This window comes from Barbus barbus, assembly GCF_936440315.1.
Source record: "Barbus barbus genome assembly, chromosome: 46".
Taxonomy (NCBI): domain Eukaryota; kingdom Metazoa; phylum Chordata; class Actinopteri; order Cypriniformes; family Cyprinidae; genus Barbus; species Barbus barbus.
The window spans coordinates 13,175,302-13,202,340 of record NC_136724.1 but is presented as its reverse complement, the minus strand read 5'-3'; the positions used below and the strand labels follow the sequence as shown (position 1 = coordinate 13,202,340).

Genomic DNA, 27,039 nt, shown 5'->3' with positions numbered 1-27,039 from the left:
GGATATATATAGTATGTATGTGTATGTATGTGTGTGTGTGTGTTTGTATATATAATTTTTTTTTTAATACTTAATAAAGAAGCCATGCAATTTAAAAATAAATAAATAAAAGTGCTAAGTGACATTGAATTACAGTTTTTAATTGATTCAGTGAATTTACCAGCTCTAACATTATTTTTAAAGTTTAAATCTGTAAGTGCTGTCAAACTCGAGAATTGTGAGATCATGAGAATTGACAGTTTTTTAAGAAAATTAATATCCAAATCAAAATTACTTCACTATACAGTGTTTCTAAATATTATAGCACCAGCAAACATGCCGTGAATATCCGATATATCGCCCAGCCCTAGTTTTTTGCTGTGATTAAGTGGCTTGTAGAGTCTCGTTTGTGGTGAAGGTGTTTCTTCAGTAGAGTAGTTTTTTTTCCCCCTATATCCTGTATTACCTGCTTGCTGAAGTTCCCTGTCCGAGCCCTTTGGGATGTGTCTCAGCGGATGCATGTGCGTGTTTATTTCCCTGTGCATTGCATATTATTTGACCTGCGTTCCTGTGTGTGTCCACAGGAGTTGATTCCTCTTATTCTGTGTACGGCCTGCCTGCATCCCGAGTCCAAAGAAAGAGACCAGCTACTGCACATTCTCTTTAATCTTATCAAGAGACCTGACGATGAGCAGAGGTGTGTGTGCATTTGGGCATCTGCGCATGTGTAAACTGACCAAAAAAAAAATTGGTTTTGTTATGAGATTGATAACGCTGTAATCTTCCTCTCCAGGCAGATGATTCTGACCGGGTGTGTGGCATTCGCCCGACATGTGGGTCCCACTCGGGTGGAAGCGGAACTCTTGCCACAGTGCTGGGAACAGGTTAGTTCTGTGCTCATACACACACTCACCACATTAAAAAAAACTAGGGAAAAAAGCAGGCGTTCCTTTGTGGGCACACTGTGTCATTCACACAAACCAAATGGTCAAAACAACTATTTTGCTACATCCTATGAACTTTATCTATACATCTGTAATAGTTTTCATATGTGAAAAGTTTAGGCAGTCAAAGCATGGCTGATTTACATATAGAAGATGCAGTGGCACAATAAACTACTGTTTATTAGGGTTAGAGGAAGTGTAAAAATGTCATGGAAAACTACATTTATAACTTTTTGGTGTCATAATTTTACCAAGTAAAAAAAGTACAACGGAAGTGTAGACTATGGCGTATAAAGTGGTCTCAAATGGTTTTTGGACATTTAAGTCACACTTAAATATTTTTGAGCATTTTTAGCTTTTACTTGATCAGTTTCAAATGTTTTGAATCTTTTAGAATGGGTTATTTGAATATTGAGTCTTTAATTATAGAATATTTTAACCTTTTTACAGTGGAATCTTTATAATGGAATATTTGAGCCTTTTTACAGTTTCTGTACTACGTATACAATAGCATCTTTGAATCTATTTAGAATGTAATCTTGATAATAGAATATTTGAACCTATTCGAAAATCATTTTTTAAACTTTAAAATCAAATATTTCTGAAATCTCTCGAAATGGAATTAAAGTCTTAAGAAATTAGATTTCGGTGGACATAGTAAACATAATTGAATACTGTATCTCTCTGTCTTTTAAGACTGCTTTTGTTATTAGATAAATACAGAAAACAAATGCATATTAATTTAATTACACATTTATTTATTTATTTATTTTTCTTTCAACCTTTGTAGATTTTAATAATTAAACTTTAGTTTTTCAAAAAGTACCTTTAAAGTTTGTTAAGAGGGATAGTTCAAAAATGCAAATTCTGTCATTAATTGCTCACCTTTATGTAATTCCGAAGACTGAAACGCAAGAGAAGAAGTGGTGAATAAAGTGGTTATTTTTGTTTTCTTAGCACAGAAAATGTATTCTCGCAGCTTCATAAAATTATGGTTGAACTACTGATGTCCCATGGACTATTTAAACAGTGTCCTTACTACCTTTCTGGGCCTTGAACGTGTCAGTTGCATTGCTGTCTATGCAGGGTCAGAAGACTCTCTGATTTTATAAAAAATATCTTACTCTGTGTTCCGAAGATGAACAAAGGTCTTACAGGTTTGGTTTTTGGGTGAACTATCCCTTTAAAAGTAATTACAAAATGGTTCAGAAAGGTTTTATCCATTATGTATTTATGAATATTCTATCATTTCTATGATGGCTGTCAGACATAAAGTGTGATTTAAATTGTCCAAAAACATTTAAAGCTACTGTAGATCATGCTAAGTCCATGGCTTGGTACACATCCCCATGTTTACTGTTAGTTTTTAAGTAAACTCTCAAAAGTACAGTACATTCGCAACTCCCCACATGGAAACCTATTTCCGCTGAGGAAATAACCTAAACAATTTCAGCGTTTAACACTGAAAAATATGAGCTAATGTGGTTTACAGAGGGTACGGGTGGGTATGCAGTCCTGTGGTCAGAGCTGGAACTGACGCTGCCGTGTTGTGTCTTGCGCTGTCTGTGTACGTCTGTGTCACATGTGTGTTTCTCTCACTCAGATCAACCACAAGTATCCAGAGAGAAGACTTCTGGTGGCGGAAGCATGTGGAGCCCTGGCCCCTTATTTACCCGTAAGAGACTCCGTTCCTCTAAATATAAAAGCAGTCTAACTGGGACACATTAATCATGTCCACCTTTCAACAATGTCACAGTTAGTGATCGCTAAAACACTAGACGTCCAAGATCACACTAGCCAAACTGCGGTGAGTAGTAGGCAAGCAAGAGCATGCTGAAATAATCAAATAATCATCATCAAATAATCAAACCGTCCAATGTCAGCATAGTGCAGAATCTGTTCACATTTGTGTCCACTTTAATCATGTGTTTGTGTTGCTATGGAAGAACACTGTTTGTTTACAGAGGCTGTACAGAGTTATGGTCGGAACTCTCAGCAGGCTGTTCATTTAGTGCTATAAAACAACCTTAGAATCATTTTAGAACTGAATCATTAGATTGGAATCTTTCAATACTTTTTGCATTTTAATATTTACAATTGAGTCTATTTTTTTTTTTTTAGACTCAAATGATCAGATCTTTTATATTTTACTCTTTCATATGGAATCGATTTTTAGCATTTCATATTTAGAATGGAATCTCTGAATTCATTTAGAATAGAAACAAATGAGCATTTCATAAATGTTGCATAATTATTTAGGATAAAATTTTCTAGTCTTTGACATTATGGTTTTGAGGTCAGTAAGACTTTGTTTTATTATTATTTTATTTAATTTGAAAGAAATTAATACTTTTATACAGCAAGGACATGTTAAATTGATCAAAAAGGGACTTGGGTTTAGAATGGAATATTTGAATCTATTTAGAATGGAATCTTTATAATGAAATATTTCAATCTTTTTTCCATTCTAAACACTTAGTAGGCAGTTCATCTATTAAAACAGCCTTAGAAACTATGTAGAACTGGATCTTTAGACTAGATTCTTTGAATACCTTTTGTATTTAATCTTTACAATAGAATCTTTTAAATTATATTTAGACTTAAATGACCAAGTCTTTTAAGTAGATTTTAAATCTTTTTTTTTTTTCATAATTATTTATGAAATTTCATATTTAGAATAGAATCAATTGAACATTTCATAATTGGATATTTTGAATCAAATTTTCACATCTGTTATACTGTATATGAATCTTGAGAATGAAGACTTTCAATCTTTTCTGAATTGCATATTTATTAAGAATAAAATTGTCCAGTCTTTTACACTATTGTTCAACAGTTTTGGGGCCAGTACTTTTACTTTTGAAAATAAATTAATATTTTTATTCAGCAAAGGCACATTAAAGTAATGCAAAATGTGACCTGAAGATGTTTACATTCTTACAAATAGTTTCTATTTCAAATAAATACTGTTTTTTTTATTTTATATTAAAAAAATAATTCTTTAAACAATGTTCTGTTTCCACAAAAATGTTAACTGTTTTTCAACGCTAATAATAATAATAAGTGTTTCTTGAGCACCAAATTTGCATAATAGAATTATCTCTGAAGGATTAGTGACATTAAGACTTGAGTAACTGGAGTTTACAGTGGCTGTATATCATAGTATTGCAGTCGTAAGGTTTCGCGGGCTGCTCATTTATTAATGCTATGAATCACTGGCCTGTACATCTGAACTGATTTGGCTCAAATGGTGCTCTGATTGTTGGTGTTATGCCTTTTCGGCCTTTGTATGCTCTAGTCTATAATGGATTGTCTGATGTTTACTCACTTCCTCATGAGTATGAACACTTAATCATTTAACCAAACACAGCAGAATACAAAAAAAGGCAATTCAGAGCTAGCATGGGAATACAAGTATGTGTGTGTGTCTACAGAAGGAGATCCGAAGCTCTCTGGTTCTGTCCATGCTCCAGCAAATGTTGACAGAAGATAAAGCCGATATGGTCCGAGAGGCCGTGGTGAAAAGTTTAGGCATCATAATGGCCTACATTGATGACCCAGACAAATACTCCCAGGTGTGTGCATGTTTCGGCGCTGAATTGCAATCCAGTGTTTAACACTTACTTTACTAGTGTTTTCTTTTGTATGTCTGCTTTATTTTGTATGTGGCTATGTAACAGGGCTTTGAGCTGATGCTGTTGTCTCTGGGTGACCCGTCGGAGAGGGTGGTCAGTGCCACCCACCAAGTGTTCATTCCTGCCTTCGCTGCCTGGTGCACAGAACTGGTCAACTTACAGTCCCAGCTCATCCCCTCCCTCCTCACACGCATCGAGAAGCTGCTCAAGGTGAAAACTTCCTTGTGAAGACCCTTCTTTTTGTTTAGCATGTTTAGACTTCACCTGGCCTGTTTTGAATCTATATATAAAAGAATTTTCAGAATTTAATATTTAGAATGGACTTTAATAGAATTTTGTAATTTATAAAGAATCATTTTAGAAGTGAATTTTTAGATTGGAAACATGAAGGCTTTTTGGATTTAATCTTTCCAATAGAATCTTTTAGATCTTTTTTATTAAGACTCAAATAATGAAATTCTTTATATTATCTTTCAAATTGAATCTTTTTTCAGAGTTTAATATTTAGAATGGAATATAATTATTTGAACATTTTATTATTGAATATTTGGAATCTAATTTTCAAATGTTGAGAAAGAAGTCTTCTTCTGAATTGCATATTTATTTAGAATAAATTTTGCACTACAGTTCAAAAGTATGGGGTTTATGCGAGTTTTAGTTCATTTTTAATTTTTTTCAAGAAATGAAAGCTTTTGTTCAGCATAGACATTAAATTGATCAATAGTAAAGACAAAAAGTTTCTATTTCAACTGTTTTCAAAATTTGACAATAATAATAATAAATATTGCTTGAGCACCAAATCAGCATATTAGAATTATTTCTGTAGGATCATGTGACACTGAAGACTGCGGTAATGGCCGCTGAAAATTCAGCTTTGCATCACAGAAATTAATTACATTTTAAAATATATTAAAATATAAAGCAGTTATTTTAAATTGTAATAACATTTCAAAATATTACTGTTTTTACTGTATTTTTCACCTAATAAATGCATCCTCTGTGAACATAAGAAACTCCTTTGCATTTAAAAATCTTTACTCCAAACTTTTAAACATTGTACGTTTGAATCTGTAGAAAGGAATCTTGAATCCATAGAATGGAATGAATTGCTAGAATAAAATATTCTTTATATAACTGACTCTTAAGAATTAAATATCTAGTATTTCAAACTTTCTTCAAGATTTGACCAGGTTTTGGCAGTTTTTCTCAGGACATTTAGAGACATTTTGTCCCCACTTAGCAAAATATATCCAGCACTACAGACAAACTCTTTTAGTTATTTAATTCCTAAATTCCTCTCTTCCTCCAGCAAGGTGAATATGGTCTAGATGAACACAAGCTGCATATGTATTTGTCAGCACTTCAGTCCCTCATCCCGTCTCTGTTTGCGGTGCTGCTTCAGAACGCCCCCTTCACCAGCCGAGCCAAACTACAGGGAGACGTGCCTCCAATCGAGGGTGAGGGTCGGCCAATGTCAACACACGCACGCACACGTTTTTCACTAACATTCTCAGTCAGGCCACGTTTAGCGATGCAGACCTGGCGCCTGACTCAGTGTAACTGTAGGGTTCCTGCCATGTTGAGGTTGCTCTCTGGTTTTGGGCTCACTATCAAAGTGCTCTTTCATTTACGCACGGCGGCTGCGTCAGATGATTTGCGCAGTTATGCTTTTTTGGTGTATTCTTGGTTTTAAAATCTGCTCCTGTGTGTGACCTCGTAGTGACCCGGTTCCCGCGGCCAGCCTCCCCGTTGCAGGACGTGGCCACCATCGTGGGCAGCCGAGAGCAGTTAGCAGTTCTGCTGCAGTTATATGATCATCAGCTCCAACATGAAGGAACTACAGGATGGGAGAGTTTGCTTTGGGTGGTCAACCAGTTGTAAGTTAACGTCTCACGCACACTCTTCCCCTTTTTGACCTCTGGTTTTTACCATTTTTATTGAAGGTGGAGACAGGAACTTGGGTCACCCACTCATGTTGGAGCACCAGGCCACACCTCAGACATTCTAGAGCGTTAAATGGCATGCATATGTGTTTGTTAAAAAGAAACTGCTCGTAAAAGCATTTTACTTGATCTTTTGATATACTGTTTGAATTCATGATCCAAAGATTTCTCTTCATCCCACCCCGATTATTTAAAAAAATGGAAAACTAAGGATCAGAAAGTGTTAGAAGACGTCATAACAAAGAACATATTAACATTTATGCTAATATGTCCCTCCAGACAAAGTTTTTGTAAATGGCTGATGATGTTAGCGTCAGTTAATTCTTATTAAAATTAAAATGAATAGGAATTCAAAAAAATATTTAGATAAAATGATAAAAAAATTGTGTGTATTTTATATTTATTTATTTATAAAATAATGTATTTATTATTTATATTTATTTATGTTATATATTTAAATAAAAATATATTCCACTTTGTTTATATATTCCACTTTAAAATGTTTTGATGGTGTATATATACACTATATTGCCAAAAGTATTGGGTCACCCCCTTCTAATGAACAGGTTTGACTACTTTAGTAATTTCCATGAGTACAAATCTTAATGTTTAGGCATATAATGATATTCTAGGTAATTGTGTGCTTCTAATCTTATAGCAACAGTTTGGACAGGACCCTTTTCTATTCTAACATGACAGTGCCTCTGTGTATAAGGCACGGTTCAAAAAGACATGATTGATTCAGTCAGTGTGGAAGAACTTGACTGGTCTGCAGAAAGCCAAGTCCTGATCCCAGCTGAACTCCTCTGGTGTGACTTTAAATGCAGACCTTGAGCCAAAAACTCATCACCAAACACCAAGACTTGTACATAAGGGTACTGTCATTTTAGACGCGTCCAAAACTGTTGCAACAGAGATGGAAATACAAATTTTAAATGCATGAATTATGTTACCATCTTTGTTGCCACAGTTTTGTTAGTGCCTTTTTCTGTTCTAAAGAAGGGGGTGTCCCATCAAAATGTCATTCGGTGTAACACATTTACAGGCATATTTACAACAAAAATTAATTTATGGCATATTAAAAGACTAATTACTTTCATCCCAAATACTGGTTAGTTGTAATTTTTAATTTTTAAAATGTGCCACTATCCTAGGTTTTGCCCATTTGTCAGTAAGAATTTTTTACTCATTTAAAACACAAAAAAATTTTAAATGCTCCCTTATTCTTTTATATATTTTAATATGTGTAAGTCAGAATAAGCATGTTTGAATTTTTACATAAATATTGTTACACTGAACATTTTATTCTCCAAAAACTTATTTGAAACCTTAAAAGTAGACACTTTACTTACGTTTAATGTGCTTTCTATGGACACAAAATCACTTTTGTAAATTTCTTTTGATGCGGACATCTTAATGTTTTTGACCCATATATATTGCCACATATACGTGTGTGTGTATATATACAGTGCCCTCCAAAAGTATTGGAACAGTGAAGACAAAATTGCTCTGTTGGCTGTGGAGTCAAGACATTTACAAATATGATTAAAAGATGAATATGAGACAAAACTACAGAGTGTCACATTTTATTATTGGGTGATTCAACACATAGATGTTTTACCAGCTAAGAAGATCAGCACTTTTAGAGTTTCATCCTATTTCATCCTATCCCATCTCTATCTGATGTGAGCACAAGTATTGGAACAGTTGCCTCACAGGTCTTTCTAAGTGATCAGCTGTGTCCTGTTGCATTAATTCTTCAGATATTAAAAGCAGGGAATGTGTCGTATCAGTTATATCCATTACTTCTGCATTCTGAATCTTGCATTCGATGATGACACACACAAACCAGGATGAAGATGAGGGAGCTGACTTTGAGAGAAAAGCAAGCAATTTGGATGCTAAAAGAAAAGAGGAAGTCAATTAGAGCTATAGCAAAAACAAAGGGCATGGAGAAATCAAGAGTTTGGAAACCACCAGCGACACCAGCAACCAACAACGACCTGATCGGCTGAGAAAACAACAGTAGTTGATGACAGACAAATCATAAAAGCTGTGAAAATGAACCCTAAAAGACGTGTCTGTAAAATCACCAACAACTTCCAGAAAGCTGGGGTGATGCTCTGACAATCTACTGTCCTCAGGAGACTTTGACACAGAATTACAGATGCTACACAGCAAGATGCAAACCTCTGACCAGCACCAAAAATAGAAAGGCAAGATCAGAGTTTGCAAAAAAGCACAAAAGGTGAGCCAGAAGAGTTTTGGAACTGTGTTTATGGACCGATGAGACAAAGATGAACCTTTATCTAAGTGATGTGGAAAGCAGAAATGTGGAGAAAAAAAGGGAACTGCAAATAATCCCAAGCATATAGCCTCATCTGTAAAGCATGGTGGAGGTGGAGGTGGTGTCGTGGCATGGGCATGCATGGCTGTCTCTGGAACAGGCCCGCTCAACTTTACTGATAACTTAATGTATGATGACTGTAGCAGAATGAATTTGGAAGGGTACAAAACCATCTTGCCTACCAATATTCAAGAAAATGCCACCAGATTCATTGGGAAGTGCTTAATATTGAATCAGGACAATGACCCAAAACACCCTGCCAGTTCAGTCAAGGAATTTATAAGGGCAAAGAAATGGAACGTCTTAGATTCGTCTTAGAAGTCAATCTCCAGATTTAAATCCAATTGAACATGAATTTCACCAGCTGAAGAGGAGAGTAAAGTCAACAATTGTAATTGGTTGCATTAAAGGCTGGGAAAAGTATTTCAAAGGATGAGAGCAAGAGTCTGGTGATGTCTATGGGTCACAGACTCACTGCTGTGATTGTGCGCAAGTGATCTGCAACTAAATAATAGATTTTAATCTTTTATATCTGCCTTATGTTCAACTGTCCCAATACTTATGCTCACATCAATGAGTGGGATGAACTCTAAAAGTGCTGTTCTTTTTATTTGGTAAAACATGTATGTGTTGAAACGGCTAATTATAAAATGTGACATTCTGTAGTTTTGTCTCATATTCATCTTTTAATCATATTTGCAAATGTCTTGTGCAATTTTGTCTTTACTGTTCCAATACTTATGGAGGGGACTGTATATAATTTTTTTTTTTTTTTGTATTAGTTAGCCAACCAGAGCAGAGGCCATTTACCTATCAAAGTCCTAAAGATATGAGCAGCACTTTTAATTCAGAAGGTATATTTGTAGGAATAAGTGACGATAAAATTGTTACGATGGTGCAGTTAGATACAATGCGTTTGCAATTCTTTTAGTGACTATATATGTATACATCTCACCATGTTGCATGCAAATAAAAGTTTACCTACATTTGCAATGGACCTGATTCTGTCTTTTTCTCCACAGTTTACCACAGCTTATAGAGATTGTAGGACGTATCAACGTAACCTCATCCACTTGTGTGCACGAGTTCTCTAGGTTCTTCTGGAGATTATGTCGAACGTTTGGGAAAATCTTTACCAACACTAAGGTAGGACAGGTCAAAGACGTTTGCCATACAGTAATCTCTCTCTGTAACACCTTTTTTCTGTTCTTTTTTTATATATATAGATATATATATTTGGCCAAGTGAAGTAGCTAAATGGAATTTGTGCTTCAAATAGTCCGGCTGAGATACACCGTTCAGCAGTTTCAGTTTAATTTAGGTGTTGTTTTCCCCTCATTTTTGAAGGTAAAACCTCAATTCCAAGAAATCCTGCGGCTATCTGAGGAGAATGTGGGTGAGTGACTGTTCACTTAACCAAAAATAATACTCCCGCTGTCAGAGAAGGGGCTGGGAAGAGAACGCACACGCACGCACACACACACACACACACTTCGTCTCTATGTCTCTTTCCCATACTGGAGACTTGTGTGTCAAATATGTGTTTTCACTCTTCATGGGATTTGGAAATGGAGCTTTTTCTTTCATTCTTTGAATGTTTGTTGAGTTAAAAAAAAGTCTATGGTTAAAGTATCTGCCAACAAATCTGGGCATTTTGTATCATTGTAATGGTTTGAATTTTGCTAAATTATTACCAGATGAGTTCAACTAATTCTCAACCGAGTGTTCAGTTATGTGTTTAGAGGTTGTAACACAGATTGTTTCCTGCAGACGCCTCCACAGGAAACGGCATCCTTACAAAGGCTACGGTGCCGATCTATGCAACCGGAGTCCTGACGTGCTACAATCAGGTAGGAACTTCACTCTACGCCTGGTGTGAGATGTCTTAATTCAGAAAAATCCCCACTCTGATGAAGTTGTTCGTTTCAGGAGGAGGACCGTAAACTCTTGGTTGGCTTTCTTGAGGATGTCATGACCACACTGTCTCTATCCCATGCTCCCCTTGACAGTCTAAAGGCTTCATTTGTAGAGCTGGGGTGAGTTTCTGTCAGCACTGTTAAATCTGCAGCCAGGATGCATTTCTGCATGAGCTCATCTGAGGCTGCAATTCCTTTAAGCTGATGTAAAATGACTTGCTCTCCAGTGTCATGACCCCACCGTTGAGAGTACCTGTCAGTTTCTATGCTCTAAAGCTGTATTAATTAATCCATTTGAAAGGAGCAGTTCACACAAAAGTTAAAACTGTCATCATTTACTCACCCTCATGCTATTCCAAACCCGTATGATTTTATTTTATTGGAACACAGAAGCAGATGTTTAACTGTAACCAGAGGCTGTCGAGCTCTAAAGAATGCAATTAAAAATGAGATCTCAGATATAAGATCTCATACTTTGCAGGGCGAGATTTATTTATTACTGCAAATATATAACTTTATATTTATCTTATTAGCTTTACATGTATCATTTGTAATATATAATGTAATATAATAATATTCATAACAATATAATTTTATTTATTTATAATTGTTTACATTATAAAGGGCTTCTGACATCCTGAGGGTTAACCGTCCTTAATTGCTACGAAAGTTTCTATGAAAATAGTGTCATAATACCATAAAGATTTATTTATTGCTTCAAATATAAAACTTTATATTTATAATTTTATATCATTTGTATTTCTTGCATGTATCATTTAAATGTAATATTTAATAGTTTTACAATTATCTTAAAATATTTATTTCCATTTTATAATTATTTTAACAATTGTATTATATTATATTTATATATAATATTATTTTTATTATCTGAAGGGTTTTAATTATATTCATAGTTTTTAAATTATTTGAAAAATATAATTACACAATGTGTTTACACATTTATTTAAATTTTACATTAATTGTATTTTATGATTTCATTGTTAAAAAATTTTAAATATTGTTTTACACATTTTTTACTCAGATTTTTTTTTTTTTTTTAAATGTTTGTAATTTTATTTTATTAAAACATTATTATAAATAAAATTAGCAATAATAGCTGGAAATTGTTTTGTCTTTTTTTTCTTATTGATCGCAAGTAGTTCTTGCAATTTCGACAATTTCATCTACAGTGGTGGCCAAAATGATTAGAACACTAGTATTTTCACCAGCTAAGAAATGGTTTTAGGTCAGGTTTTTCTATGTTTTGCTGTAGTGCAGGGGTGTCAAACTCAGTTCCTGGAGGGCCGCAGCCCTACAGAGTTTTGTGCCAGCCCTTCTCCAACACACAACACATGCAGTTTTCAATAAGCCTGAAGGACTCGATTAGTTGGATCAGGTGTGTTTAATTAGGGTTGCATCTAAACTCTGCAGGGCTCCGGCCCTCCTGGAACTGAGTTTGACACCCCTGCTGTAGTGTATTTCTCATTTTACAGCACAAGTGCCTAAAACTTTTCACAGTACTGTTGCTTTGCAGGTAGGTTTCTTGAAGCATCTTGGAGACGTTGCCACAGTTCTTCTGGATTTAGTCTGTCTCAAAACCATTTTTTAGCTGGTGAAAATACTAGTGTTCTAATAATTTTGGCCACCACTGTATATCAGCCAGTAAGCTAATAGTAAAGGAATAGTTCACCCAACAATGAAAATTCTGTCATTAATTACTTACACTCTTCAAGCTCTTCCTTCATTTTCAGAACACAAATTAAAATATTTTTGATGAAATCCGAGAGATTTCTGACCCTCCATAGACAGCAACGTAACTGACACGTTCAAGGCTCAGAAAGGTAGTACGGACATATAGTCCATAATTTACATTTATGGGTGAACTATCCCTTTAAATGTTTAAGTTACTATAAACTTAATACTAAACTTTTAAATGTAATACTAAAGTTTGACAAGCAGAATTCCAAATCGAATGTCACAAAACCAAATGTTTACATTTGCAAGACATAAATACTTACATACCGGCCCCAGGCCAGTAGGTCATACTTGAAGTTGAGCCCTGCATAAACTGACAATAATGGTTTAAGCACTTTAGTACAAAAATAACATGTCTCAATATGTTAGACTCCCGTATCCTGAAGATCTAATGCAGCCGACGTTTCATGCTAATGACACTCTAACTGACTGGAAGATCAGGTTTAGTAGGATCATCAACTGTCATTTTGTGATTACCCACTAAAACAGTTACTTCCTGTCTCCAGGGCAAACCCAGCGTATCATGAGCTTCTACTGACAGTGCTTTGGTATGGAGTGGTCCATACATCTGCACTGGTACGCTGCACCGCAGCACGCATGTTCGAGGTAAGCCCTTCCTCCAATTCCCGCTTCACACATTGAAATGCATAGTTTACTTGGCCATAAAGTTAATGAATACTTCCAATGTCCTTAAGTTTATGTTCAAAGACATTTAGCATCCTCCAGGCCAGTCAAATGATTAGTTTTATTACCTGATGCTTTGTCTTTAATGCAAATTTGCTGTAATATGATGTTAATGGTTGGTGTGAGGTGGTAAATATGTATTTTCAGAGCTCTCCACACTCCCTCTAGGGCCCCCTTGTGCCTTGTCATCCCTGTTACCTGTCAAATCACTGAATGTTTACTTGTTGAAGTCGTTGCAGCTTTAAAGCATTCTTACGTCTTTTGCACCACAGCACGCTTGCTATTGCCATTCAAAAATTACGTAACGACCCCCACATTTCATCCCCTCACCCCTTTGTAAGTTGTTAATGAAGGTTCGAGGAGTGTTCAGAAACTCTTCCATACGAGAAACCCCCTTCTCCTCATCTGTGGTCGTAGCTTAAGTTAAATTTGCCTGGCCTCTTTAGCCCTTAATTTTGTTTAATTTATCTGTGTAGTGCCTCCTTGGGCTTCTGTCATGTTTTTCATTGTATGTCTGCGCTGTTTTTTTAGTTTGTTACCGTTGTTTCTTTTTTGTGTTCTTTTGTTTCTCTCTCTTTCTCTCTGTGGTGTTCCATGACACTGTGCTTGCTCTTTCCATGCATCCTGTGTGACATCACCCCTGCTCTGACCAATCAGCTGTTGGTGAAGGGGGTGAATGAAACTCTAGTAGCTCAGAGAGTTGTTCCAGCACTTATCACTCTCTCCAGTGATCCTGAAATGTAAGTCTCCTCCTGCCTCCTTCATCCATGCACCTCCCTCTGCCTTGGTTCTTTCAGGAGGCCACAACTTTATCAGCCCCTGCTCAAGTGAGCACCGCCTACCCGAGCCAAGATTTCAGTGTTTAACATTGTCAAAAGAAATTAATCTCATGTTAAAAATATTGCTGTTTTAATTAAACAGTTGAAATGTCACCTTAAAATAAAAAATAAATCAGGGTCATGAATATTTTTTCCATTATGATTTTATAATTTTCATCACATTGAAACAAGTTCTCATTATCATAATGTGGAAATAAAATCTCTTTCTAATAACTGTAATATATTAATGAAGGCAAACCTCTTTGGATTTTTTTTTTTTACAACAAAAATACAATATATAACTAATACTACCATTATATATACTTAAAAATTTAGATGGAAAATAGAATTTATTTTTATTTATTTATTTATTTAATGCATTATAATAGGCTTCTGACATCCAGAGGGTTAACTGTGCTTAATTGCTTTGAAATTTGCTATGAAAATAGTGTCATAATGCCAAAATAATAATAATAATAATTTAAGTTTCTTTATTTTAATTTTATTTTGAGTCTGGAATATGGTCCAGGCATTATTTATACATAATTTATATTTCATTTCTGTATGTATTTTACTCAGTACAAGAATTTATTTGCATTATAATAAGTTACTTATACCAACAGAGGGTTAAATGTGCTTAATTGCTACAAACATAGTCATAATACAAATAAATCTAAAATAGGCTTTTTATAATTATAAAAAATACTAAAATTATTATTTTATATTTTTTATTTTATTCTTTTATTTTGAGGTTGAAATATGCCCCTATGTATACATACATGTTTTTGAAATATACCATTGTTAACCATTATTCCAGTTGATATAATTATTCCTTGTATGTACATGATTTGTAATCCATGCTGATGTTAATTGGCTTTCCTGATGAAACCAAGGCTTGAGAGACCGTGCTTATTTTGTTTGTGTCTCACATGCTCGGTGTACTAACATCCTTCGTTCAGGCTACACTAATCGGCGCATGCTTGGAGAAGCTGCCTGCTTTCCACAATCCGTTCATACTTTCATTCAGCACATTTGTCCATCCATGTGGCCTGTGGCATGTTTGGCTGCAAGTCACTCTTTCCCAAGGCCCCCTAGCACTACAGTCTCCTCTACCACCCCCCTTCCCTGCTAGGTTCTTGGCCATTTGTGTTTGACCCCCCCCGTCTCTCTTTTGCATCTGACTGGTTTGCAGCTGGTTCTTCGAGGCATGAGCGAAGCCTTAATTGACAAGCGAGTAGCCCCGGCCCTTATTACCTTGTGCAGTGGTCCTGAATTGTGAGTTAACCGCAGCTATGAGACACTTTAAAAACCAAATATCCTGTCTCTTCTCCGCATTCTCTTGGTTGGATATATATTTTATTTTATTTTTTTTGGGGGGGGGGGGGGGGGGTTTGGATATTTGTTGTCTGTTTGTTTCTGTTTTGGTTTTCATACTGACATGGGAATGATCATGTGACATTAATCATCTTGCTTACCACATATTCCATCAAGTGATTGGCATCTCATGGTTCTGTTCCATTCATGCATCTTTTATCATTTTAGTGGGTAATTTAATGGTTTCTTTTGGATGTGTAGTGACGGATTTTCTGCTTTCAGCTCAGTGAGGATATCAACAATACCTGCCTTTGGAACTATTATGGAAACCGTAACGCAAAAAGAGGTACGAGCCTTCCATATTACAAATACCCACACAACCCACATATATTTGTCAATTTTAAAGTATTTAAATCTCTAGTTTATTGAAAAATGTGTATGTATGGTTATTGTTAAAATCCCAACACAGTTCTATATATATATATATATATATATATATATATCTATCTTTGTTTTTAAAGCCTAGAACTGATATTACACATATACAACCCACATATATTTGTCCATGTTAAAGTATTTAAATCTCTGAATTATTGAAAAATTTATATGTTTGGGAATTGTTATTAACATATCATATGTAATATTTAAAAAATAAAAATGTAAAATCCCAACAGAACAGTTCTGGGCTTTAAATGCATAATATGAAAATGATCAAATAAATAAATGTATATATTTATTATATATATTATACATAATTATAAATTATATATTTTTTTTATTATTTACAGCAAAAAATAAATGTATAAAAATATAATCTAAATATAAATTTGGACTAAGGTTTACAAACTGTATAGAGAAGGTCTTGTTTATTTTTGTGTCATATGTGTGTTTATTAGCTGCTAGAGAGAGTGAAAATGCAGCTGGCCTCTTTTCTGGAAGACCCCCAGTATCAGGACCAGCATTCTTTGCACATGGAAATCATCAAAACATTTGGAAGAGTAGGACCCAACGCAGAGCCACGCTTCAGAGATGAATGTAATAAACAGTAACGTCATGCTTCTGTGGCTGTTTGCCCTTTAGTGCACATATATTATAATGTGGCAGAATTATTTTCAGTTTCTTTCATGTCCTGTTCTCTCTCTGTCTGTTTTTTTCCACAGTTGTTCTTCCTCATTTGCACAAACTGGCTCTGTGCAACAACCAGCAGACAGTGGAGAGTAAAAGAATTGACATTGCCACTCAACTGTTTGAGGCATACAGCGCCTTATCCTGCTGTTGTATCCTTTACATATTTCTAAATTTGACTTCTAATTTTGTGTGTTTAGAACCACCTTTCAACTTGTCTTACAAAGCAAGGTTTTGACCATTAGCATGAAAGGAATACTTCACCCACACATTTATGAAAAATGTACTCAAACCATCAAAGATGAAGATTTAGATATTTAGCATCACATCACTTGCTCACCAGTGGCTCCTCTGCAATGAATGAGTGTCGTCAGAATGAGAGTCCAAACAGCTGATGAAAACTTTACAGTAATCCACAAATAATCTAGTAATCAATTCATGTCTTGTGAAGCAAAAATCTGCTTGTTTGTAAGAAACAAATCTTTAGTTAATTGAAAAGCTGTTTGTCTAAATCAGCATCTGTTTCTCAGTGGGACATTTATTTAAAAACCTGAAATTTGCGTAAACCAATCAGCAAATCAGATTGTAACTTGTCATTTTGCCAAGCCTTTGCTATTTTGGGGATACATCAGACAGTCCGTGAACAGTCAGGGCAATCATTTGGCTGACCATTTGAGGCTTTTTTCAACGAATCAATCAAGCGTTTTTATTGTTTTTGTAAGCCTCAGTAATGCCCAGTGGTTTGCATTTCCAAAATTTCCAGAAGTTGATTTTTCTCTAACAGGGAACGTTTTGATTACACATTGAAAACGGATAGACAGCGGAATTGGACTGTACACCTCCACTGCCGATGTTTGGGAGCAGAAGCCATCTTTCACTGGTTTCTCTACTGATTTTGTGGCGAATGGCATCTTGCACAGTATAACCACAGTTTTACCTCCAGTTTCAACTTAATAACAGATACTGAACAGTCTGTGTGGCCACTTTCTCTCTGTGCTTTTTGAGTTTTTGAGCGATGGTCAACTATTTAAGCTGGACATGAGTCTCCATAACTGGATTTGCATTCTCACTCTCTTTTTTTTCCTCATTTTTTCTTCTGAGAGCTTCGTTGTTGCGAAAATGTTTGCATATCCCACTGGCAGGGAAAGAAAGAAAATAAACCTCAGCCATTTTTGTACACTAAATTGCAGGGTGGATGGCAGAATTTTTTGTTAAATGCTCTGTGATGTTGTCTGTTTGAGCGAAGAGTGCCTAGCCCAGCCCTTTGGTCAGGATTCCCAGCACACATGCCTTTTGCAGAAGCTCTTTTCTCTTGCCCCCCCCCCCAATCTTTCTCTGTTTCATTTTATTTTTGTCTGCTGTGTCACAGTTGAGACCCCCCTGTAGCAGTGGCTTGCCCCCCAGGCAGTTTTGTAAAACTTCGTCCTGTCTGTGTTTTGAGGTTTTGCAACATGATCAATATTAGGTTGAGTCTGGATCGTGGACTGTATACTGTTGTGTATTTACTGTAAAAGTGCATGTCATTATGGGAAGGCAATAGGGGTTTAATAGTGCAAATTTCTCACGGTTCGGTTTATATCAAGTTTTGTGGTGGTCATGGTTTCAGTTTGGTCGCTTTTAGGGGTGCAACGATCATCAGGCTGATACCAGTAACTCATGTTAACACCGTGTTTGTTGTTTCATTCATTTGCGGTTTTTTTTAGTAGATTCAGCTGAATTACCAGTTATTCTTGAAAATCAAAATTCATATACATTTTCAAATTGGTATTTACATTTTCAGAGGCATTGTGAGCAGAGGTGTCAATTACATGTTCATTTAGTAAAAATTTAATATTTAGCTGTATTAAGAATATCTTTGGTCACACTTTATATTAGGTGGCCTTAACTACTATGTACTTGCATTAAAAATAAGTACAATGTACTTATTGTGTTCATATTGTATTGGAAAACACTTTTGCTGCTATTGAGGTGGGATACGGGTAAGGTTAGGGACAGGTTTGGTGGTATGGGTAGGTTTAAGGGTGGGTCAAAGTGTAAGGGATGGGTGAAAAGTGTAATTATAAATGTAAGTACAGATGTAACTACATATAGATATTTTTTTAAAATAAGTTTTTATTTTATTTTCATGTTTTGTTGAATTTTTCTGTGTTAAATAGTTTGAATTCATAAATGCGCTGTTGTGTATGAAAGACTAAAATTTAATTTTTAAATTTAATCACCATTTTAGGTTTTATTTTTAAAGTCATGTGATTACACACACACACATAGATATGTATATGTATATTTATTTATGGCAGCAGCTATTTGAACTAAGTATAAATAGTGATAGAGGCTATTTACTCTTAAGTGAAAACAGCATATTTTCTTAGCGATAGATGTTATTTACACTAAGTGCAAATAGCAATAGATTCTGTTTACACTGTTACAATAGCAGGATGTTCTGCTATTTATACTACTTATCGCAAATAATGACATTTATCTGCACCTCAGTATTGTAGTACAGTATGCAATAATAACGAATTGAGTGTAAATTCAAATTATTATGTGTTATTACGTGTTTTACCATCTACCCCACTGGAGCTGATGTTTGACAATTGTTGACTATCCCAACACGTTGGTTGGCGGAGTTGGTGTAAATGGCCTCTGCCAACAAGGCAGGCTGTTTGCACTTAGTGTAAAGTGACACTCCGTATATTTATTTAATGATTTTTTTCTCCCCAAGTATGCATACTGAACTGTGGATATTTCACAGGTATGTTTGACAGTCTTTCCTTAACTCCGGGGCTTTAGTTATTTCTGAAGAACTCATGGTGAATCATTTCCTCCCTGGACTGAGATGTTTGAGGACAGATATGGAGCAGCTCTCTCCGGAGCATGAGGTATAAAATCAACATTTTCATAATTGTTTCTTTGTCATGTCTACAACAACCACCCATAATTCTTAATTAAATACAGACCCATAACATTATGTGCTTTTCCAAAGCCTGGTCTAGTCTTGTCGCCCTAACGTTTTATCACGCTGCATGTCATGTAACCCAATTTCTATTTATTTAATTTCCTTTGCCTAGTAATGTCCAGCTGATGTGTGTGTGTCTGCGTGTATGTCAGACTTCCCAGCAGTGCTCTAAGAATACTCCCTCTTTTCCCGATTGTCCTTTAGGTTATTCTCAGTTCCATGATAAAGGAGTGTGAGATAAAGGTGGAGAACAAAGGCATTGGAGAGGCACAAGGGTGAGAAGACAAACTCATTAATTTTATTCATACAGTCACCATGTTTAGTGTACTTATTTACTGCAAATGGAGCCTCAAATAACTACATATAAGAGGAAAATCTAATGAATACAGTGTCTGCTTCTCCCGTTTTAGTTTAAATAACTCCCTGGCCACAAAACAAAACAAGCGAACAAGTGCTCATTCAGTAGCAGAGTAAAAATAAGTAATTTTACAAGAGTTCTCAAGTACACCTACTCAGTCTTACAGTACTCAGGAAGGCTTTTCGCATGTTAATTTCCTCAACGATTTATCTGTTCAGCTTGGGTTTGACTCAGTGTCTCCACTGCTAGATAGTTCCCATCAGGCATTGCAGGCTGCTGGTTTAGCCACATGATTATTGCAAACCCACTCCATCTGAGCTGTGCCTGTAGGCCAGTTGTACTGCTGCTTCATATTACACTTATAGCAGCTGTGTAAAGCTACATGGACACATACACTGTTGTTAATCTAATATTTCCACTCCAAATTTGGTGCTGACTTTTTTTACTTATATAAAACGTGGTATAATATGCACTAAATGGATTTTTTTTTGCTGAAATTTGCAATTTTCAAGAGTTGAATGACTTTGTGAAGAAGTGAGAGGGTATGTACAGTCAGATTTTTGCTTGCTAAGGACTCCCTCTAATTGAGGTTTCCAAAACGAAACATACCCAGCTTGCGAACATGTGTGGCACTCTTTAAAACCTTTAACCTAAAGATGTGGCTTGATTATAAACAGCACTTGTCTTTTAAATTTCACAGTTGGTATCGTAGCAACGCTTCCAGAGATATTTATAAATGTTTGAATTTTATAACTGCAGTGAAGTCTATCATTGGGACTGTCACTACAAGTCATGATACATCAGTTGAGTCTGCCTCTCACAAATGGTGTGGGTTGTTCTGCCGTGGGTTATCCGGGATCTTTTTTTATTTAATTAGTTGGGCGGGTGACATTTAAAGCATGAATGTTTAGGAGAAACAAGTTCAAGAGCAAGATGTAAAAAGATACAAAAGACTGAGTGATTTACTGAGTTTATGGCGTTTTTAAACCATAAAACATAGATGGTAGTAAAATCTTCACTCAAAAATGATTCTGTTCTTCGCATAACTATGTTATTTCTTTTGCATGACCTTGCAAAATTTTATTCACACCCCATCTGCCAAAATGTGACAACGGATATATCATATATACAACTAATCCAGAAATATATACAAAGAACCCAGAAAAAAACATGTCACTCACAGTTTTCACCAAAATATTGAGCAGCAGCTTTCAGCTTAGATAATAATAATAAGAAGAAGAAAATTTATTTACATTTAAACATTAAGTTCTTAGCAATTACGTTCTCAGCAATTTCGGTCGTAAGTGAAAGCAAACAGGTGAGAAATAAAACACATGTGTAACAGTATATTGGACCCGGACAGCTTTTAAAGTGACAGCAGTCTAATATTCCTGCTGTCTGTCATTCATGTTAATCAAGAAACAAAAGAGTGACAATCTCTCACTGATTCCCCGATTTGCCCGTTCACAGCAAGGACAATGACTATAAAGATTACGATATTAAAGATATAGTTCTAAAAAGAATAGTCCACACCACAGCTATAACGATAAAGACACAGAGAAACTATATAATTTATATATTATCTTTAGTTGTCATCCTTGGTGTGAACGGGCCTTTAGAATCAGTTAATTGAAAAGTTACTTATCAGTTAAGGGCGTTTCACACTGGACCCGATGCAAAAGAGTAAGACGAATCGTGGTCGAATGGCTCTTTCACACCGAGTGCGAAACGATTGATCACCTTCTGCTAATTCACACCTGCACGCTAGGTGGCGCCAACCAGCATCTCGTATATGGATTTAACATCGTATGCTGCTCAGTATACAGCATTAAATTAAGATCAATAAAGTTTGGTTCTACACCAGAAGCACAAACTATCTATAATGCTTACAAGAATACATCCTAAAATATAATTAAAGGTACAAGTAGCATCAAGCTACGCTTTAAAATGTATGTAATTGTTAATGTAAGTTGCTTAAAACTCACTTTAAACCATCATCAAGTGCTTGTATTAACTTCCGATTGTGATCTATAGTCGATTTTGATTCTGTAATAGGCAAACATGCACTCTTTGTATGTTTAATAACGCTACACTGCTTATAAAAGTAAGTCGTGACGTATTGTCAAGTATGGTGACCCATACTCGAAATTGGTGCTCTGCGTTTAACCCATCCAAGTGCACACACACAGCAGTGAGTAGTGAACAAATGCACACACACACACACACACACCGTGAACACACACCCGGAGCAGTGGGCAGCCATGCTGCGGCGCCCGGGGAGCAGTTGGGGGTTCGGTGCCTTGCTCAAAGGCACCTCAGTCGTGGTATTGAGGGTGGAGAGAGTGCTGGACATTCACTCACCCACCTACAATCCCTGCCGGCCGGGGACTCGAACCCGCAACCTTTCGATTACGAGTCCGACTCTCTAACCATTAGGCCACGACTTCCCATTTTTTTTCCCAATTCCCTTATCATTTGTCAACATCCTTTTATTGTTATAAAAATACCATGAGCTGCATACAAAACACATAAAATATATCGTCATAATCATATGTCTGTTTGCTTTCATATTTCATGTGTAGAAAAATGTTTCACTCATTTTTTTTTAATATGGAAGATCTAGAGAGTGAACGCGCTCTGAGCCTCTGACGCATGTGGAAGAAAACAGACAGTGCTCTCCAGATCACAGAAATTATATTAAGAACATTAACATTAAATCTGTTCACAGATACCAATGATAACAAGAACTCAGCATCCTCTTATCTCTCAGAATACTCATCTTCGGTGTTTGTTTACACTGGTTTTCGAAACAGTGCCACCACTCTTGCTCAAATCTAATTGGACGGCCCGTTTCGTTGCAGAGCGTCGGGGAAAAAAATCGACACACAGGATGGAAAAAAAACCTCGCTTTTTCGTGCCACGAATGACCGCGCCTAGTGTGAACAGCTATCGTTTCAATTCAAAAGTGTCGAATTTTCACGTTCAGTGTTAAAAGGCCTTTACTTTCTAACTAAGTAACCAATCAGTTACTTTGTAAATTTGATTAATTTCTGGAAATGAGTTCACACTCTACCATAAGGTATTGTCTTTTCCAGTTTGGCCCTATCAGCAGCCAGTGCTTATACGACTCTTGGTGGGTGGATTCTGACTTATGAATGCGGTGCTGTCGCTTTTCAGGTCCATCTCTATTGCAGCGAGTCTGGTGGGTGAAGACGCAAAGACCAAGTTTCTAAGTAAGATGGGCCAGCTGACCACCTCAGGAGCCATGCTGGCGAATGTTTTCCAGAGAAAGAAATGAGAGCTGCTTTGTGTGTTTCCCATGAACCCTCCACTTTCTTGGATCTCCTACTTGAAGTCAATCGTCTGCCTTTCTTTTGTTCGTCTTTGATTTGATAGGCTGTATTTTTAACATATTTATGTCTTAAATTTTTTCCAGCCTCCAAAGAAATTTGCACTCATGTTTCAATGTTTTCCTTTTTTTTTTTTTTTTTTTTTTCAGAGGCTTATTTGCATCACTACACCTATTTTTTTTTTGGACAATGTGAACTTTATGAAATCAAAACAATGATTCCTTCCTCGTCTTGTTGTCTTTTATGTGTTGCTGTGTCTCTGGAGAATATTTTCTATGAGTGTGTAAAATTGTCCGGGGTTTTGTTTCTTTTATTTTGGATATGCTCCAGCATTAAATAACTGTTAAATACAGTGAATCGAGAGAACCGTACCCATTATCATGTATATTTGAAAATTCGTGTCATAAGATAATAAAAAGCGAAGACCACTTGTGTACTTATGCACTTCTGATTCGGGGTGTTGTCTCTTGAACTCTCTTTTAGATGATTTTTTGCTTTCTTAGACATCCGGCTTGACAGCAGTCATGATAAATCTGCACTTAAGTAGTACTTCTGATACAGCAAATCAGTAGCACATGTTTGCATGAGGTTCATATCAGTTTATATACAGCATATCTCTAATGCAGCTGAATATTTATTTTACACTTCGACAGGTGTTACTATAATAAACGCTTGGCCTTGAAAACCAATGAGAAAACTTCAGAAGATCAGAGCCGTGGCTTGTTTTTCCTCTGCATTTGGAGAAAAGGTTTCAAAGTTCAAGGGCCCCTTGATCACATGGTCAGCAGTTTGTGGAAGAAAATACTGCCATGATTCTGTAGAAGCCTTTGTGTTAGATCATTTATTGACTGAAGGAAAGCAAAATTTGCATATTCATTTTAATTTTTAACTTTTGTGTTTACCCTCAGCGCTAGTGTAACTTTTATTCTTTCATGCAATTGATGATAAACGACAGAGCTCGTATTTGCATAAAATATTTTCTCTAGCACGAGGTGACCTGCGCATGATTTGGAGCTGATCTACAGTAGAATGTGGAAATTTCATCAGCAGGGATACGTTACTCATGAGCGCAGGGCAAGAGTTGAAGAGGACTGTGAGTCAGATGCCAGGAACATTTCCAAACCCGGAGAGAGGAGAGAGCGGCTGCATAAAACCACGGGAACATTCTGCCTCTCCGTGTTTTTATTCCCGTTTTTTTGTTGACTGAGTGCAGAAGACAGCAAACAGGAACTAAAAAGCTTTGAGTTCCGGCCAATATGCGACCACTTTGATGGCAAGTTATGAAAGGTTTTGGAGAGTGCCAGGTTCAGCCTGGGTTCCTCTCTTCTAAAGCTTGGCAATGTTAGCAAAAAACATTTTACAGGTGGGAGGACATGAAAAAAAAAAAGTCAAAATTATGGCATAATACTCATAATTATCTGACTCGTCAAACTAGGAGATACTAAATCATAATTTAAGATAAAAAAGTCAAAATGTCATAGAGATAAAAAGTTGCCATAAGTCATAATTATTACATAAAAGCCAAAACTATGAGTCTTAATATGGCATACTAAGCCATAATTATATGAGATAAAAAGTGATGAAATGTTTGCATTCTGAGATGTCAAACTTATAAAATAAAGGTGAAATAGTGAGAAGTCATAATTATGACAGCTAAAACTGAGAGAAAAAGTTATTAAATGATGATACATAATTAACTTGATGTATTTACTTTGATAGTATTAATATAAGTAATAATTATTGTGACTTTTTATCTCATGATTCTGGCTTGGTATGTCTTATTTCGACTATTTTAACTACATTTTTCATATTTTTTTTCTTTTGATGTCATGGTTTTGTCTTTTATATTTTTAATCATTTTATTAATAAATTTTTTTAAAGATTTATTTTTGGCATTTTTGCCAATTGGGGGAGATAGAGGGGGCAGGATTCAAACTCGGGACGCCCATAGCACAACAGCGCTGTATGTCGGTGCACTGCCCACAAGGGTATCGGCACCAATTTCAATCATTTTATGTCATAATTTAAAAAAAAAATTCATGATTATGGCTTAGTATATCATATTTTGACTTTTTATCTAAATTATTTAGTTAATCTTTGTTCATTATTATTTAATTTTGTCTCAGTTATTATTTAGAATGTCAAAGTTTTGACTTTTTATACAATAATTTAGTTTTTTTTTATCTCAAATTGTTTATTTTGACATAAAAAGACAGAATTATCTAATATTTAATAAGACTTCTTGGCCTTAACACACACAGTGGTCAGTGTCCACTGGTGTACTCTCTATGATGTCATTTCCTATTCTATGTTTTAATGTTGGTTGCCCTACACTTTGATTTGCTGGACAAAACTTTTTGAAATTTTAAAAAACAGGGAAGCACATTTTTGTTTCTATGTATGTTATATATATATATATACTGTACTTTAACTGTATACTGTACTTTAACTGTACTTTTCTAATTTTCCTCATGTTGTTGCATCACGATGACTTTTTTTGTTTGTTTTTTTCATTTATGCCCCTAACACATACAATGTTTTTAATCATGAAAGCATAACATATTCACATAGGTTGGGTTGGTTCAGTGTTGTTTTTTCGTGCTAGGACAATCAGTCTATTGTGACAGCTGTATATCTGCCTGACATAACAGCTTTGAAAGGCCTCCAGGAACTGAGGACACCATGTTCACCTGATTTGCATGTGGGGGTGGTGCGGTAGCTACATGAGGTGCAGGAGCTGCACATGGATGCCAAAACATGCCCTTCAGCTTTACTGATGACTGTTATTCAAAGCAGGCAGCGGTGGCTTAAAGGAACAGACACGGCAGCTTTGTTCATGAAAGCGAGAGGGACAGTGAATTAGTGAAACTTCTGGCAATGTTTCAGACACCCCTACATACGTCCCGAAATCACTATCTGCCCCATTCACCCACTAAGACAGATGCCAAGTGAGCAATTATGAGCTGACAGTTAAACAAGATAATTACAGGCAAACAACTCACAGTATAACATCACATAGAATGACCTTCTGCTCAGAGAGGCCACAAACTAGTGGACCATTACTTTCTAATCTCATTAAGAAACGTTATTCTTCTGAAAACTGTAAGTTCTAGGATCACAAAACAAATTTGAAGACACAGTTTCCCTATCAGCTGAGGTTTGGAGAAGAAATTAAGATTTATCTGCTGAAATTAATGGGAAACTGGGGTGATATTAAGTATAGGCCTGCAAAATATTTAATGCTCAAAATATGAGGGTTGTCGTGGTAAACAGTAAACTACTGTATTTGCATTACAAACCAGTGTATTTATGATTATGATAATAAATATCATAAATACCAGTTTGCAATGCTTTTGTACAACTAAAATCACTGGAAATCGCATACCCTAGAAGCCTTGCACATAGCTGCACCTGTTAAAAAAAGATGGACAATTAAATATTTACTCACAAAAACGTATTAATAAAATAGTTTTAAAATCTGATTAGATGAGCCTTGTCTAAAGCATTGTAAAATAGCCACACACCTGCACATCATTGAGTTTTTACAGTCTATGATTGTGCCAATATACCAGGTGACATAGCAACCATAAACAACCTAGCATTTGATTGGAAGACAATCTGTGTAGTGCAGGTTAGAGTCTACACATAAACATCTTGCATTCGAAGTTCTTGCAATTTTTTCCCCACCATGGAACAAAAGGCCTATTTATTAGGCTATCTTTGCAAAAGTCGCAATTGTCTCTTTTTTTTAGAGCTTATGGCAGAAACAAGCTTCCATAAGAGAGGCTATATTCAAAATTGTTAGCCTATACTTGCTTTTTTAAGTAGTATATTTTAACTTGACAGTCTAATCAAATTATGAGTCATGTTATTTAGGTTCATCAACCACAGAAAATGGAGGGGCAAGTCAAGTGC

General features: G+C 35.7%; 1 protein-coding gene across 5 annotated transcripts in view; it reads left to right on the top strand.

The window, feature by feature from the left end:
- Positions 1-23,825, top strand: part of LOC306864978 (RAB11-binding protein RELCH homolog) — a 49,748-nt gene extending 25,923 nt beyond the window's left edge. For 4 of the 5 annotated variants that reach the window (XM_079409308.1, XM_079409307.1, XM_079409305.1 and 1 more), the window contains 19 exons: positions 564-676; positions 773-863; positions 2,527-2,598; positions 4,358-4,498; positions 4,604-4,768; positions 5,868-6,015; positions 6,279-6,435; positions 9,871-9,994; positions 10,196-10,244; positions 10,619-10,698; positions 10,778-10,884; positions 13,026-13,125; positions 13,861-13,943; positions 15,618-15,681; positions 16,232-16,370; positions 16,496-16,612; positions 19,251-19,339; positions 19,621-19,691; positions 22,952-23,825. In XM_079409308.1, coding sequence (XP_079265434.1) covers positions 564-676; positions 773-863; positions 2,527-2,598; positions 4,358-4,498; positions 4,604-4,768; positions 5,868-6,015; positions 6,279-6,435; positions 9,871-9,994; positions 10,196-10,244; positions 10,619-10,698; positions 10,778-10,884; positions 13,026-13,125; positions 13,861-13,943; positions 15,618-15,681; positions 16,232-16,370; positions 16,496-16,612; positions 19,251-19,339; positions 19,621-19,691; positions 22,952-23,072 — 2,031 coding nt within the window. In that variant the 3' untranslated portion in view covers positions 23,073-23,825. Of the gene's footprint in view, positions 1-563; positions 677-772; positions 864-2,526; positions 2,599-4,357; positions 4,499-4,603; positions 4,769-5,867; positions 6,016-6,278; positions 6,436-9,870; positions 9,995-10,195; positions 10,245-10,618; positions 10,699-10,777; positions 10,885-13,025; positions 13,126-13,860; positions 13,944-15,213; positions 15,297-15,617; positions 15,682-16,231; positions 16,371-16,495; positions 16,613-19,250; positions 19,340-19,620; positions 19,692-22,951 lie in introns of all 5 variants that reach the window. The other variant, XM_079409306.1, reaches the window with a different exon arrangement.
- Positions 23,826-27,039: the final 3,214 nt, after the last annotated feature.